General features: G+C 43.3%; 1 protein-coding gene across 2 annotated transcripts in view; it reads left to right on the forward strand.

Moving 5' to 3' along the window:
• Positions 1–17,217, forward strand: part of PPP1R16B (protein phosphatase 1 regulatory subunit 16B) — a 123,921-nt gene that overhangs the window by 77,448 nt on the left and 29,256 nt on the right. For both annotated transcript variants that reach the window (XM_077459123.1, XM_077459122.1), the window contains exons 4-8: positions 5,223–5,368; positions 8,396–8,499; positions 9,933–10,057; positions 12,756–12,881; positions 15,574–15,649. In XM_077459123.1, coding sequence (XP_077315249.1) covers positions 5,223–5,368; positions 8,396–8,499; positions 9,933–10,057; positions 12,756–12,881; positions 15,574–15,649 — 577 coding nt within the window. The remainder of the gene's footprint in view (positions 1–5,222; positions 5,369–8,395; positions 8,500–9,932; positions 10,058–12,755; positions 12,882–15,573; positions 15,650–17,217) is intronic.

The following is a 17,217-nucleotide window of genomic DNA, read 5'->3' on the forward strand; positions in this document are numbered from 1 at the left end:
CCCCAGTGCCGTCAGCCCCAGTGCCGTCAGCCCCAGTGCCGTCAGCCCCAGTGCCGTCAGCCCCAGTGCCGTCAGCGCCAGTGCCGCCAGTGCCAGTGCCGCCAGTGCCACCTACCAGCGCCAGTGCCAGCGCCACCTGCCAGCGCCAGTGCCACCTGCCAGTGCCATCCGTCAGCCCCAGTGCCATCACCCCAGTGCCGTCACCCCAGTGCCGTCACCCCAGTGCCACCTACCAGTGCCAGCGCCACCTGCCAGTGCCAGTGCCACCTGCCAGTGCCACCTGCCAACGCCAGTGCCATCCTTCAGCCGAAGTGCCGTCAGCCCCAGTGCCGTCAGCCCCAGTGCCGTCAGCACCAGTACCGTCAGCGCCAGTACCGTCAGCGCCAGTGCCGCCAGTGCCACCTGCCAGCGCCATCTGCCAGCCGCACTGCCATCTGCCAGCCCCATTTGCCAGAGCAAATAGCCAGCACCATCTGCCAGTGCCATCTGTCAGCGACATCTGTCAGCGACATCTGTCAGCGACATCTGTCAGCGACATCTGCCAGCGACATCTGTCAGCGACATCTGTCAGCCCCATCTGCCTCCAGTGCCATCTGCCTCCAGTGCCATTTGTCAGTGCCACGTGTTGTCAGTGCCACCTGCCACGTCAGTGTCACCTGTAATCAGCGTCACCTGTCAGTGTCACCTGCCACATCAGCGTCAGGCTGTGTAAAAGTCTCACACATTTGGTATCGTTATACTCAGGAGGAGTAGTAGAACGTATTTTGGGGTGTCATTTTTGCTATGTACATGCTATGTGTTGGAAATATCTTATAAATGGACAACTTTGCGTAAAAAAAATGCGTTTTCATTTTTTTTCCACATTTTCCCAAAACTTCTGGAAAAAAAATGAACCATTCAAACGACTCAATATGCCTCATAGATTATACGTTGGGGTGTTAGCTTTCCAAAATGGGGTCACTTTGTGGGCATTTCCATTGTCCTGGTGCTCCAGGGCCTTCAAAACTGTAATAGGTGGTTGAGAAATGAAATGTGTAATTTATGCTCCTAGAACGCCTGATGGTGCTATTTCAATATTGGGCCTCTGTATGTGGCCAGGCTGTGTAAAAGTCTCACACATTTGGTATCGTAATACTCAGAAGGAGTAGCAGAACGTATTTTGGGGTGTCATTTGTGGTATACACATGCCATGTGAGAGAAATAACCTATTACATTAAAAATTTTGTGAGAAAAAAAAAAAAAAAAAATCTTCATTTTGCAAAGAATTGTGGGAAAAAGATGACAACATCAAAAACCTCACCATGCATCTTAGTAAATACCTTGGAATGTCTACTTTCAAAAAAGGGGTCATTTGGGGGGTATTTGTACTTTCCTGACTTGTTCGGGTCACAAGAAATGAGATAGGCCACCAGTACATCAGATGTGATCAATTTTGTGCGATTCGCACCACAGCTTGTAGACTCTCTAACTTTCACAAAGACCAAATAATATCCAATAATTTGGGTTATTTTTACCAAAGATATGTAGCAGTATAAATTGTGGCCAAAATTTATGAAAAAAAAATTATAATTTGCAAAATTTTATCACAGAAACAAAGAAATATGTGTTTTTTTTCAAAATTTTCGGTCTTTTTTCATTTATAGCGCAAAAAATAAAAACCCCAGAGGTGATCAAATACCACCAAAAGAAAGCTCTATTTGTGGGAAAAAAAGGACACAAAATTCATTTGGGTACAGTGTTGCATGACTGAGTAATTGTCATTCAAAGTGTGAGAGCACCAAAAGCTGAAAATTGGTCTGGGCAGGAAGGGTGTTTAAGTGCCCAGTAAGCAAGTGGTTAAAGTCATGGAGTGGCCTAGCCAGTCTCCAGACCTTAATTCTATAGAAAATCATGGAGGGAGCTGAAAGTTTGAGTTGCCAAGTGACAGACAAGAAAACTTAAAGCGGTTGTATACCTGCACTGAAATTAAAAAAAAAAAAAAAAAAAAAAAACATAAAAATCTTTAAGGCAAAGGCATAATGAGCTAGTATGCACCGCATACTAGCTCATTATAAAATGCTCACCTTAGAATGAGACCTCGGCATCTGATCCTGGTCCACGCCAAGGGAGCTGACATGTTCCCTCAGCGTTTATTCCAGGTTCACGGCTCCGTCGCTGTGAGTGGCCAGAGCGTGCATGCGTAGGAGTGACGTCATCGTGGCTCCGGTCACGATGATGTCACTCCCGCGCATGCACGCGGGATTCTTCTTCCCTGCAAGATGCTGCCGGACCTTCAGTTGCTCCTCCGATGTCAGCAGCTGCATGCAAAGTCAATATCTCCTAAACCGTTAAGGTTTAGGAGATATTAAATATACCTACAGGTAAGCCTTATTATAGGGGTACCTGTAGGTAAAAACAAAAAAGTTTATACAACCACTTTAAGAATGAGATGTGTGCAAACCCGGTACCCAACTACAAGAAAAGTCTTACCTCTGTGCTTGCCAGCAAGGGTTTCTCCACTAAGTACTAACTCATGTTTTGCTTGGGGATCAAATAGTTATTTTACTCACTGAACTGCAACTCAATTTATAACATTTGTATCGTGTTTTTTCTCGATTTTTGGTTGATATTCTATCTCTAGAATTTAAAATACACCTATGATAAAAATTGTAGACCTTTCATTTCTTTGTAAGTGGGCAAAGTTACAAAATCTGCAGGGGATCAAATAATTATTTTCCCAACTATATATATATATATATATATATATATATATATATATATATATATATATATATATATATATATATATATATATATATATATATATATATGTATGTATATATAAATCCAAGCAACTGGCATTTTCACATGGAGATCATCAGTTGCAGCCCCTATATTTCTTTTATGACAGGTTTACTTGCAATTAGTAATAGTTAAATTTGCAATTCAAGATTCACTTAGACAGCCATCACACATGATGTACTTGGTACATCTGCTCAGTAGCAATTTGTTCTTAGTCAAGGCATTGGCAAGAGTACATGATGTTACATAATTTGTACTGAACATGTACTAAATAGTTCTACTTGCTTTAATGTTTGTGAAAATTAACCCAATAACAGCCTAAGGCAAGTCAGCTTTGCTTCCAGAGCTGCCACTAGTATAAGCTGGAATAGTATAATATGTAATTTATCTGAGAGGTTGTGTGCTTAGTATCCATTAGGTTCCCATTTACTTTGACCACCTGATGCATTCCATGTCTTTAAAGAGTTTATATATATACAGTAAATATCCACTAGTGACTTGTTTCTGACATAAGTTTGCATGACAACTATATAATTTTAAGCAGAATTTAAGCATACAGCATAATGTCACATAGCATGCCATCCCCTAGTGCTGGCAATTTAAGGCTCGCTGTCACAGTTTCATCCGCCTTCTTCTTCTCTGCCATCTTCTCTGCTATTTCTAGGTAGGTAATTGCTAGGTAATTGTACACTTACCTACTAGAGTACCCTTGCACATAATGGCATACTAGAGTGCCCTTCACTAGATAGTACATCAAAGCTCTCTGTCACTGCTTCTTCCTCCTGATGCCGCTCTCTTCTCTGCCATTTCCTCCGGGTCTCACATTGCTCCTCTTCAGCCATTGAGCCGGCATTGATGATGTAAATCCTGTGCATGCACACAAGAGTTGCATTGGCTCCACACTCAGCTGGCAACAGTTGAGTATATACTAGTGTGTGCATGTGTCATGCAGTTTACACACACAATTAAAAATTGCTAGAAGAAAAAAAAAAAAAGAAAATTTTTATCAGAAGAGATTTTGCATGTCTTTTCTGCCAAATAACTCTACCCCCCAGGGAGTTTTAATTTCATAAACTCAGTTTGACTTTTAGAGGACCATAATTGTGGAAGTTGTTCTAAAAAAAGGCAGGCAACAAAGAACTAGTTATAAGCCTTTGGTCTCCCTGCAGTTGATTCTTTCCTGTTACCAACTTACATGGCCTTGTTCCACACACGTGTTTTTGTGTGGAGGTGGCCATTTTTGTAGCGGTACAGTTATTTGCTTCCTCATGTCAGAGCTGCCCCCTGATGACTGGTGATCTAGTGAGGAATTAGTAGGAAACATCAGGAGAGTAACAGAAAACACAGATCCACAGAATGCATAAAGAAAAAGCGGTGAGATCCTTGCACTAGAAGGCCTCATGTACAGCTTTCACTCCAAGAAGCCCCCATGAGCAGCACTGTTTTGACATCACCAACCTCACTCAACATATTGTGAGACTAGCGTTCAAGGGTAGAAGTGCCTTCGTTCCAAGTCTTCGAAAATACCCAATAAGGACAATTTAGGATTACAAATATTGGGGAATTAGAAGGTAGCAGGGATAAAGGCTGTAATTTGTGACCAGAAGGCCCTTTGGGATCTTTCTCACATTTGTAACAGGTGGGTGTGCAATTTCTAAGAAATGTACAGAGATTAGACATGGGTTACTGATCCTGATGTGGGCCTTGTCCAACAAGCCCTCATCTCAGTAACTCTCCAGGTAATGCCCCCCATGCAACAGACACTGCCCTGCAGACAGAACACCTTTGACTGCCCAGTCTGTTCCCCAGAAAGCATTATTAGCCATCTTTTACTTATACATATGTATGTGCCATAGTACCTCATCTTCCTAGTGGCAGTTATCAATAACTGAACAGAGACACTCTTAGCACAAATATCTATGGTATTGAATTACAGTAAAGAGGTGTTGCTATATGGTGCTGGTTGGGTAAGTATAGGTGGCGGGTGAATTACCTATATTAAACAGTGTTGCAGTGCAGGCCTTCGTCACTTACTGGCCTAATCATACCTGCAGCATCTGCAACACCAGCTATAACTCTACTGATAGGGAACCATAGTTTGCAGGATACTAGCATGGTAAAAAAAAAGATGTATAGGTGGTATGTATGAACTGTTTTGCCCTCCTTATGGCTATGGTTGCCTTTCAGAACTTGGATATTTAAAACATTTGCATCAGTGGTTTAAGAATGTTGTCTGTACACCACTCTGTCTGTGTGGCATGTGACCTGTCCATGAAGGTGCTGAAACACCTCTTCCTTCCTATTGTTGTGTCTGTACAGTGTCTCGATCAGTACTGCCATCCTCTTGCATCTGACTGTATTTCATATTCTGCAATTCTTGCCATTCTCAGTCACTGTCTTTCCTGCATCACATCATCTGTCCTGTCACTCTGTCCCCTCAGTGCTGCATTGATAACTATGAAGATCTTCTCAAGTTGCTGTTATCACATGGTGCTAATGTTAATGTCACAGACAATGAGCTTTGGACACCTCTCCATGCGGCGGCCACCTGTGGTCACACCAACCTGGTGCGGATACTAATTCAGCAGTAAGTATATTGTGCCATATTATGCTGCAATTAACTATGTTCTCTTACTTTATCGTGATGGTGTGTTCTTTCCCACCAGGGGAGGACTGAAATGGGGGCACATTTTCCCACTGGGCCAGTACTTCTAAGATACACTTTATTGTTGAAATGATTGGGACACCTGCCTTTACACTCACACTGAACTTTTATGGCATCCCAGTCTTAGTCTGTAGGGTTCAATATTGAGTTGGCCCACCCTTTGCAGCTATAACAGCTTCAACTCTTCTGGGAAGGCTTTTCACAAGCTTTAGGAGTGTGTCTATGGGAATGTTTGACCATTCTTCCAGAAGAGCATTTGTGAGGTCAGGGACTGTTATTTGATGAGAAGGCCTGGCTCACAGTCTCTGCTCTAATTCATCCCAAAAGTGTTCTATTGAGTTGCAGGCCTGTCAAGTTCCCCCATCCCAAACTCGCTCATACGTGTCTTTATGGATCTTGCTTTGTGCACTGGTGCGCAGTCATGTTGGAACAGGAAGGGGCCATCCCCAAACTGTTCCCACAAAGTTGGGAGCATGAAATTGTCCAAAATGTCTTGGTATGCTGATGTCTTAAGAGTTCCCTTCACTGGAACTAAGGGGCCAAGCCCAACCCCTGAAAAACAACCCCACACCATAATCCCCCCTCCACCATATGATTTGGACCAGTGCACAAAGCAAGGTCCATAGAGACATAATGGAGCAAGTTTGGGGTGGAGGAACTTGACTGGCCTGCACAGAGTCATGACCCCTTTGGGATGAATTAGAGTGGAGACTGCGAGCCAGACCTTCTCGTGCAACATCAGTGCCTGACCTCACAAATGTGCTTCTGGAAGAATGGTCAAACATTCCCATAGACACACTCCTAAACCTTGTGGACAACCTGTTATAGCTGCAAAGGGTGGGCTAACTCAATATTGAACCCTACGGACTAAGACTGGGATGTCATTAACGTTCATATGTGTGTAAAGGTAGGTGTCTCAATACTTTTGGCAATATAGTGTATGTTGGGCTGGTGACCCTTACTTTACCATTCAGACACCTATCAGCCCAGGAATTGAAACCATTAACACATGCTGGGCATTGTATAGCTACTCGCTCCAAAATTCAGACCTGAAATCACCTTTTCTGGCAAGGTGAAACCTTTCAACGCCAAATTTTGTTGTGTCTCTGACAAGTCATGTGACCTAATGCCAAAGGAAGCTGATGCTGGAAAATGTAAAAAAGTGTATCAAAGTAAACCAAATCCTTGAGAACCTTTCATCATGACCACCAATCACTGCTGTACCATGGCACATTTTCTTAGTACACTTTTTTTAGCCCACAGAAATCTACAATGAGAAGATAAGTTGATTGCGTTTGCCCCTACCCAGGCCAAGGGTTCCCAGTCCTCCCCTGTTTGGCGTTGGGCTTGGGCTGTAAAGGAAACCTGTTCTGAAAAAAAATCAGGGGATGACATTTCTGACCTCCTTTTGAAAACGGATTGAGCAACTCTGGCTTAGTAGTTTATAAGTGACTGACCTAAAAAAAAAAAAAGTACACAAGCTAAATCAGACTAAAATCAGAAGTCATGATCTAGATATTTGTTCTGAGTACGTAAAACCAAAAGTTTTAAAGCAGCATAACATCCTGTCAACTAGCATTTTTGCCCAGAGTAGGTCAGCGATGGCAGCCTACATCTTTTCTAAGTGCAGGTTTGCTTTAATGAATATCGTTATTTGATATACTTATTACAGATCGGAAAATGTTGGCTTATAATCTTGATGTCAAAAATATAACTTCAGCAGGTAGAGAAGTCTTTCAGAGAGCTGCAGGGAATGTGCTGGTTGGTGGTTGGTAACAGGAAGCCTACTCATCGCATCTCGCTTTTAACTGCGGCCGCTGCTCCAGACAGTGACTGATAGGTGGTGGGAGTGCGTGATTGTCAGCACGACCCTGTGTTACATGATGACACTGGCTAGAGTGGGTCCAGGGGCGAACTGACAACTCATGGGGCCCCCGGGCAATAGGAGATTATGGAGCCCCCAGGCAATCAGAGATTATGGAGCCACACAGTATACAACCACACAGTATACATATACATGTACACACAGTATACAAATTTTGTAGACATGTTTCTATTGCCTGAGAAGGTACTGGAGAGGTGGGACAGCTATAATCTCAGCATTTTTAGACCAAAAGGATGTCGGTAAGGGACATTTCAGAGACAGATGTAAAAAAAAAAAAAAAAAACACAGATTTTTACATACTTTCCCTGGTTTTACTGAGGCTGACAACCCTGATGGGGCCCCCTAGTGGCCCAGGGCCCTCGGGCACTGCCTGAGGGGCCAAATGGTCAGTCCGCCCCTGAGTGGGTCTATGCATTCAAGGATCCAGGCTGTGAAGATATTGCTGTTTGCATTTAACCTTGTCATTTATGTAAAGGTGGTTAGGAGGGTAAGGTGATGGTGGACACCTGCTGGACAGTGATTTTGAGCTGAAGAAGGTGGGAGAAGGTGGTGGTGGGCAGTGAATTTGAGCTGATGAAGATGAAGGGCAGTCAATTATTTGAGTTGAATTAGTCTGGGCATGTTTTCTAATGTAATGCAAAGGTTTTTCTAATGCAAAGTTTAGAAATTAAATGCTATTAAAAGTTTAAATTTTAAAGTGGAGTGAAAAGTCTAGATCTAACTAAGCATAAAATTGCTCTCACCCCCCCCCCCCCCCATTCCTCTTCTAAATCCTATTCTAACTACCTTGTAGAAGGAAGATGCTTATACTTACCTATACACCGGTCCAGTCATGTGATTTCCCAAACTGCTGACTTTAGGGGAGAAAAGAAAGCGCTGATGTCCCTCACAGGCTTACTATGGGGCATCCATTGTCAGCAGTCCCTCCTCTCCCCTGAAGCCGGCCGCTGGAAGCTGAACATGTGACCGGACCAAATAATATCCGCAGTATTGGCAGATCAACCCTTTTAGATTACAGGTGTCCCCAACAACCATGTTTCATTGTAATTACTTGTCTCTTTCAGTGGGGCAGATCTACTGGCTGTAAATGCGGATGGCAACATGGTGTATGATCTGTGTGAGGACGATGCTACGCTGAATGTCATCGAGAATTTTATGACGTACAAAGGTGAAAAGAGACAATTGCTACAACCTTTTATTCCTTTTGTATTTTACAAATTTCCATTTAGCCCTCGTTCACACTAAACACAGCTTTGAAATCGTGCAAGTTCATCTGAACTCGCACAATTTCAAAGCCGCCTTTCAAAGATTGCAAGATCGCCTTGAAAGATATCTGTTTGGGTTCATGCACAGATGTCTATTGAAATCGCCCCCCCAAAGGTGCAAAAAAGGAGTGCAGTAGCTACTTTTGGAAATTGGTGCTGCGCTGCAAAGTCGGCGTCACACCGATTGGGACGCTCCTATTGCCGGCAATAGGCTCCGATTTGAACTGAGAAATGGCAAAGGTAATTGTATGAAAGAAGAATGACTAACAATCATTCACAAATACAGGACTGAGATCACTGGCCCAATATATCTTATATTTGCTGGTGATGCCACTCATTATTGCAGTATCATATCTTATTGGTAAACTGGGTTTAGCATATTTGATGCAAAAACAAAAAATTTATATATTGCACAACACCAGTCCCTATGGTGTCGACAGCTATGCTTCGGCCATAGCCATCTGTTTACTTTTTCCACTAGTACTTAGCTGAGTGCAGCAACTCATGGAAATTGAATGGGTATGCATTGACTGTATAGACTCACCTGAACAGCCGAGTTTGATAGGTACAAAAGGATGGCTTCACCAGTGGTGGCCTGTAATGCATGGTCCGGCCCCCTAATCCACATGCGGGGCGCCGGACGCATGGATTACAATGGGTTTTTTTTTTTTTTTGAAGCACATGATTAGAACCAGAGGTTCTCATAGGTTTCAAAAAAGGGAATGACTCGGGGAGCAGAGCACTGCACTCCAAGCCTATCCAGTTGCGTGACAATAGCAAATGAATATTCGCTATTGTCACACTGATTCTTTTCCTGGCCAATCAGGATGTGGGTCCTGGGACCCATTTCCCGTTTTGGCAGAAAGGAGAAGAGGGAGGAGATGCACAGCCGCCGTGATGCCAAGGAGGAGACGCAGGGGAAGCCACCGCCTGAGGGATGCGATGCCCGCTCCATAGATGGGGTAAGTGCCGGGCTGGTAACTGACCGACCGGGGGAAGGGGGTGCATGCAGCTCAGTGGAAATAAAAAAAGGAACATTCGGCTCCTAGCCACTGCATGGGGTTTGCTTGCCTGTGTGAGTGAGCCCAATAATAAACCAAAACTAAAGCAGAAAGTGGCATGAAGAGACTTGTTTGACCAGTAAAGGTAATATGAGAAATAATGTGGTGTGCCTTCTTAGGAAAGTTTACTTTAGAATCTCATAGAGTCACATAATTGGAATAAGCATGCAGCAAGTAAAGTCAGAGCTCCTGATCAGCATACTTTTTACAGCTCAGTGACTAACTCAGAATGTAATAAACCTTTAACCTTTACTTACCCTTTTCTTTCCCCCTAGGCATCACACAAGAAATGGTTAATGAAGCTCGTCAGGCTCCTGAGCGTCACATGCTAAGTGACATCGGAGCGCTGGTAGCAGCCGGACAGGACCTGAACAGAACAGACAACCAAGGGGCCACCCTGGTGAGATAAGTTAATTTATTGTACAAGAAAGTCATGTCAGTATGTTATACCCCTGTCTGTCATAAGGGGAGCACGCAGCAGCTATCATCCACTTCATTGCATGGTTCAGAGAGAGCTTGTATTGAGCAGAACATGTTTACAGCAATTTATTCATAACTGATGCATTCCTGCTTTGACTTTCTGCTTGCAAAGTTATATTCAATTGATTATTCCACATTTTACAGAACATGAACAAAGCATGCTGCTTGGGGAAAGTAATTGATTTAGAATAATCCATTACATCATTTTTAATCAAATTATAAATAAAATATGTCGGGCTTATGTTGATGGCACCAGTTTGAGAAGCTTCTGAGCTTGTTCATAATTTATTGGCCGTAGCATATATTCTGCTGTTGACCTCCTTCATACCTACATTGATGTGCTTCAGGAAGGTTTTGCATTCCTATTGTCCTCATTCACAATGACACTTCGGCATTTGGGAAAGTGGATCTTAACTATCGTAGTCTTCCTCCTCGAGAAGAGAAGAAAAGATTAATCACACACTTGAATCCAAAAGATGCCGTAGAAATGTCTTTGTCATAAGGCAGACAAAATTGCAATGATGATCAGTTGACGCATTTCACATGAAAAGAACCGTGCTTGAAGCATGGTTCTTTTCGCGTGAAACGCGTCAACTGATCATCATTGCAATTTTGTCTGGCTTATGACAATAAAGAAATTTCTACAGCATCTTTTGGATTCAAGTATGGGATCAGTCTTTTCTTCTCTTCTTGATATTGCCTACGATGATGAGCCGGGATTAGTACCTTGGACCGGGTACGTCCATTTTTTTGCCTGAAGCGGTGTGTGCACCCTTGTTCTGTTTCCTGAGTAGTCTTCATCTTACTGGAACCTTGTTTTGCTGGCTGCTCTAACAGCTAGACTTTAGCTGTTGCAGTAGATGGGAGCTGGAGTGCACTGTCTTTCACTTCCGTTGGCTCTTGAAGTGGGGGTGAAGATGTGGGGGTTCTTCTTTCCAGGCTCTGGCTGTTTGGACCGGACGCTGGACAATCAGAGCAAAGTGATGCACACCAGGATCTAGCATCCATAGAGGGCAGCCTATGTTACTTACTCTTTGGGGACACAGCAGCTTTTTGGGCATAGCCACAGGTCGTGTGATGTGTGGATGTGCAGCCCGAAATCACACTGTCTGCATTTGGGGCCATGCACCCCCATGTCTATCCAATTAGGACCTGCAGTGTCCTTACAGCTGCTCTATCCACATCCACAAAACAGGCTGCCTGCATGAAGCTCAGAGCGGCTACAGCCACATGAACAAAGGGCTCATTCAAACTGTACGGACTACAGCCCAGTTTGAATGAGCCCTTAGAATTCTATTTTCTCCAAATGAAGCTAAACTGGCTGCACTGAAACAAGGGAAAACATTCTAAACACTGATACGTACAGGTACTTGATCTTAGCCCAAAGTCCAAGAAGTGATCTAAATACACAATCCAAACACATATATGTTCATTCACTCTGCAAATCCAGGCATCCCTTTCATACTGCATAGCAAGCAGAGTGACTTGACTATTTACTGTCGCAGATTAAAGCCAGTATATGCTGCAAGTTTTTTTCGTTCAACTGTTGGCTCATTGGCTACAAGCGCTGATTGGATTCTGGCTTTCCAGCATGTTCCTGCGACAAAAGCTTGTTTGTCACGCCTACCCCTAGCACTGGTGGTCAGGCATTATAGTTGGCTTCTGTGTTCTTCACCTATAGCAGCCCCCTTTTTTATAAGGCAAGCAGGCCTACTGGTACTTGGTTGCCCCTTATACACATGGCTATAGTGCTTGGCCACCATGCCTGGGCAGGCGTAAACTGAGCACAGTGAACAAGTTCAATGGGAGTCTGGGTACAAGGCAATCCAAACAGCAGAGCAGGGCAGACAAACAGGGAGCTTGAAGCATATGTAACAAACACTATCACAAGCTTGAGGCTGCAGACTTGGCTGGCTTAAATTAGGTTTGGTCTCCACCCAGAGACCGGCTACATCAATCACCTTGCAGGTGGACAGGCAGACAGGGAGAGAGCATCACAGCCAAAACCACAATGCTGGAATGAGCCCAGCAGTTCAGGAATGTTTACACGCTCCAAAATCGTTAGACCTGCTTCTGTTGGACAGACTGCTGTACACACTGACCGAAAGTTGTCCACTTCCTCTATTACAACATGGTTGTCTGCTCATTGGACTATATATTAACATAATCACTGTTGAGGTCTTCCCTGAGATCTCCTGTAAGCTTCCTAACAAACTCCCCGCTCCATCTCTCAGTGCCCTAAAGCATGTTGGATTGACAGCATTGTCCTGTGCAGTACAGCCTGATTGGCTCAGAGAGTATTGCCATACACTTTTAGTCTAATGTCAGGACAGGAAGTGATGCTAAATTATCTCCAAGAGGGACGCAGAACATTTTTTTTTTATACAATAGAGAAGGGTTAAATCCTGGTACTGTTTGTATTGCTGCCTGTGCTTTTCTGCCTTAGGAGCAGTCACAATACCAATTTCTTGTATGGGTGTCACAAGAACTAAAACCAAAGGAAAATTTCCCCGACTTCCCACCATCCCCACCCCCCAAAAAAAGAAAAAGAAAACAAAATTGTCTGGATAGGCTTTAAATAATAATAGTGACTTAAAACCTGTGTTGTTCATGTACAGCTCCATATTGCATCATCGCGAGGTTATGCAGAAGTAGCAGAGACTCTGCTTGAAAATGGGGCTCAAGTGGATGTGAAGGACCCAGACATGTGGGAGCCACTGCATGCTGCAGCATTTTGGGGTCAGGTAAGAACACATTCTGCTCAGACTAGAGAAATTAGCCTAGAACTTATGTTATTATGCCGGTATGAAGATAGCCTAACTAGGGTACATTAGCATTGCTGCCTAGCAACACAAGGCTTTTGGGTTGGATGCAGGGAAGGCCGTTCAGTCTTATTTTTGCATTGGTTTGCCGCAGGTGCTCCACTTTCCTTTTTTATCCCAAAAGCAATTTGATGTCTCGAGTGGCCTTCAGCAAATTAATTTTGCTCTGTTGCGTTTAATTGCTCAGCTGAACAATTAGGGTGCCTACAAACATTATAGACCTTTTGCTTGATCTGGACATATTGGGAACATTTGTGTGTGCGTAAGCAGCTGTCCGATCCCATTACAGGAAAAAAAAAAAATTAGCTTTCAGCTAAGAAAATCCAAATAGTTAGTAAATGTGATGGTAAGAGTTGTTGGGGCCAGTGCTGGATAATTCCTACTTTTTCCCTAGGTTAGCTACCTTGTGCCACCCCCTCACCCTCCAAATAACCACTCATGGGGTTGGTCACTGTGGACAGGGCTGGGTAGCTCTAGAGCTGAGGTGTGCTGCTATTACTGGATAATTCCTACTTTTTCCCTAGGTTAGCTACCTTGTGCCACCCCCTCACCCTCCAAATAACCACTCATGGGGTTGGTCACTGTGGACAGGGCTGGGTAGCTCTAGAGCTGAGGTGGGCTGTTAGTAGCTGAGAGTCAGCGGAGGAGCAACTGGGGGAATATGCGTGAGGCTGAGGACTGCTGAGTTTCCTCAATCCTGAAGGACAACCCTGTGGGATCCAGGACACTTGGTAACCCTAGACTAAGCCATTCTCAACGGCAATGGCACCCTAGGCCACAAGCCTTGTGGGATGAACTTTAACACTAGAGTGGAGTGCTCGCAATGATAATCCTGTGTTCACATGTTTTAAATGTTCTTATTTTTAGAGAATTATTGCTGCAACAGCACCCCTAGAAGGTTTTGCCTAACATCTGTCATGGTCGTGTTTGCTGAACAATTTGCTCTGCATATAAATGTGGAGATAAATGGAAATAAGAGCATTTGAAATAAAGAAAGGACAATGTCATCTCATTTATTATATACAGTTATTGAAATATAATATTTGTTTGATAGTGCACCTTTAATACTACACACTGAGCAACACATAATGTTAAAGTGTGGGTATAGCCTTTTTTTTTTTTTTAAAGCAGAGCTTCAGTTTCTTAAGTGAAAATTAAAAGCCAGCAGCTATCCCACAATCCAGAGGTGTCCTCACCCCAGCCGTTTTGTCCCTGTGTCCTCCGTCAGCTTTACAATGGGCACCTGGTGGCGATAGCTTTTTAGATACACAAATGTCAATGGATGCACAAATAGGATCTGTAGTCAGTGGATCTCACCACCTGCTGCGCATGCTTCGCAGACTCATCCCTTTTATCCTAAAGAATGACAAAGCAGTGGTCGTTGGAACAATCATTAATTCATGACTGGACTACGCAAACTCGCTTTACATAGGATTACCACAATATCAACTTGCGTGATTACAACTGATCCAAAACACGACGGCAAGGCTGATAACAGGAAAAAAACCCTGGGAATCCATCTCTCCTTCGCCGAGGAGCTTACATTGGCTAACCGTAAAAAATCGGATCACGTTCAAGACCCTTTGCCTCACCCACAAATGCGTGCATAGAGAAGCTCCGCAATACCTAATGGAGAAAATAAATCATTACACACCAAACCGCAGTCTTCGATCAGCCAACAAAAACCTCCTTCTCGTGCCCAAAGCCCGGTATAAATCCAAGGGGGATCGGAGATTCGCTGTCCAAGGGCCTCAGCTATGGAATGCTCTACCAATCAACATCCGCCTGGAAGAAAATCACCTGGCTTTTAGGAAAAAACTCAAGACCTTCCTCTTTTAGCAGATGATCAAGCTCGCCACAGCGCCTAGAGGCGATTCAGTTTGCATTGTGCACTATAAAAGTATTTAATTCATTCATTCATTCATTCATAGCGTGTGGCTTCAAAGCCGAGTGCCCACTGCACACGTGCAAGTGGTGCTGCGCTCTGTGAATGGTCCCATACCTGTCATGTGTCTCAGAAGACTTCAGGAGGTAGGGGGGGGAAGGAGAACTTCCTCCTTAGGTGATCGAAACAGAATTGAGAGTACCCACTTTCCCCTTCCTCCCCAAAAGCTCAATTTCACAAACATGAACCTGGGGAGGAGGCCTTAAAGCAGAACGTCTTCTTTTGGGTGGAACTCCGCTTTAAATTTTGTATTGTGAATAGAAGGGTCGGTTCATTTTTTGCTGTTTGTGTACACTTTGAAGGATCTCAAAGACAATAGAATAGAATAGAATAGAATAGAATAGAATAGAAAGGAAATGTCTACAAAGTGAGAGGAATGTAGGTTTTCCAGTCATTTTCTGAGTGATAGTGGTCATTGGAACAAATAGAGGGTAAATCAATCAAGCTAGGACACAGAGAGCAAAAAAATCTTGATAGGTGTTATAATCCCTTATGCTCGATCCAAAACTAAAGAAAAAACAAAACTCAGCTATTCACACACTTTAGGTTGCTCTAATTTTAGTTGGGCAGTTCCTGTGCAATCCTTTTTAGATATTCACAAGAGTTTTTTTTTTTAATCTTTCCTTAAAAGTCTCAAGAATAATGTCTGTGTTGCTTTGCCTGTTTCAGATCTATGTGGCAGAGATTTTGGTCTCACATGGAGCTAGTCTGAGCTGTAAGACCTCTTTGGATGAAACTCCTCTTGGTGAGTCTAGATTTCAATTTTTTTAATTAAGTTAATTTCCAATCTTTATAAGCTTGTCTGTGCCGATCAGCAGTAATTGGGCCTATATCAATGGGCTTGCTTTTTGAATGCCTTCTACTTGCATTTAACATTAGTTTGGGGTGTTTCTGGGATTATTCAGAATTAAAGTGGTTGTAAACCTCAGACATGAAATATGAACACAACATATCCCTCTATAGAGTGTACTAGTCCAGAGCACGAATTGTCATTTTCTGTCTGTTTCTTCGTTCCTCTACTATCTGCATGAATCACTTCTGATAAGTTTTCCTGACACCAACTAAAAAATAGTGTCAGGGGAAGGATACCCAGCTGATTGACAGGCACAGCTCTATTCATGTGTGCTGTTTGAAGGGGGTGTGTCCCATCCCTCCAATCAGCTCTCAGAGCTCTCCTCACTGAGCTCTGCAGAGTGTAACTTCAGCTCTCTCCACCCTTTTTTGACAGCTCTACATGCTTTAAAAATTCACTACTTTGAAGAGATATAGAGAAGAGAAGACTGCAGATAAACATGTACAACTTATGTAGGAGGCTTTGTTTCATCTCTGTGTATCACCTGATGCCAGTCACTTCACTGGGTATATGCAAGGGCTTAGAACCGCTTTAATTGACAGGTGCATTTGACCTCTTTTTATGCTGCATTTCTCTGCTGAAAACAGCTTTTGCACTGTCAGTGACATGTAGAGGGAAAAAACAGGTCTGGTGTGAGAAAAATGTTTTTTGACATTAAAGTGAAAAAGCAGAGAATCAGGTTCATCATTGCTCCAGGACATTTATGCCCCGTACACAGGATCGCACTTTCCGTCAACAAAACCGTGGAATTTTGTTCGACAGTTGTTGGCTCCAACTTGTCTTGCATACACACGGTCACACAAATGTTGGCCAACAATTCCGAACTTAGTGACGCACAAGACGTACGGCGAGCCGATAAAAAGGAAGTTCAGTAGTCATGCGCCACCCTTTGGGCTCCTTCTGCTAATGTTGTGTTTGGTGAGCATTGATTCCGAACATGCGTGGACTTTTGTGTGACAGATTTGCTATCGGAAAGTTTGAGAACCTGCTAGCCAACATTTGGTGGCCATTCCGGATGCTTTTGGCGCCTTCCCGCCTTATCATTAGCTAGTCATTCCAATCAGTAAGTTTGCAATCTAGTCCTGTCGGGGGTATTATCTTACCCCTGCTTATGGGTTTTATTTGATTACCTTATATCATTCTTTTCTTCATTTTCTCTTTCCTAGATATTCACGTGCATGCTCCTGATGAGTGGCGCATCAGCCACGAAACGCGTAGAGATATTTGTTGCCGTGTGTTTACCTATTTTTACCTTTGTCCAGTTATTATTTGATTCCTACCTCATTTGGTTCAGCGAGGCCATAGGTCCCGCAGACATTATCGTGCAATATTGATTTTATCCAAGCTTGTCCATGTTGAAGTATGGAATTTTACAATGATTATACCTGAGATACCATTGTCATTAAATTGTTCAATGTTTATTATTATGTTTATTTATTTACCATTAATACCAGTGGTTA

Source organism: Lithobates pipiens, unplaced genomic scaffold (genome assembly GCF_037356315.1).
Source record: "Lithobates pipiens isolate NorthernLeopardFrog02 unplaced genomic scaffold, aLitPip1_a1.2 Scaffold_28, whole genome shotgun sequence".
In the NCBI taxonomy this organism is placed as follows: Eukaryota; Metazoa; Chordata; class Amphibia; order Anura; family Ranidae; genus Lithobates; species Lithobates pipiens.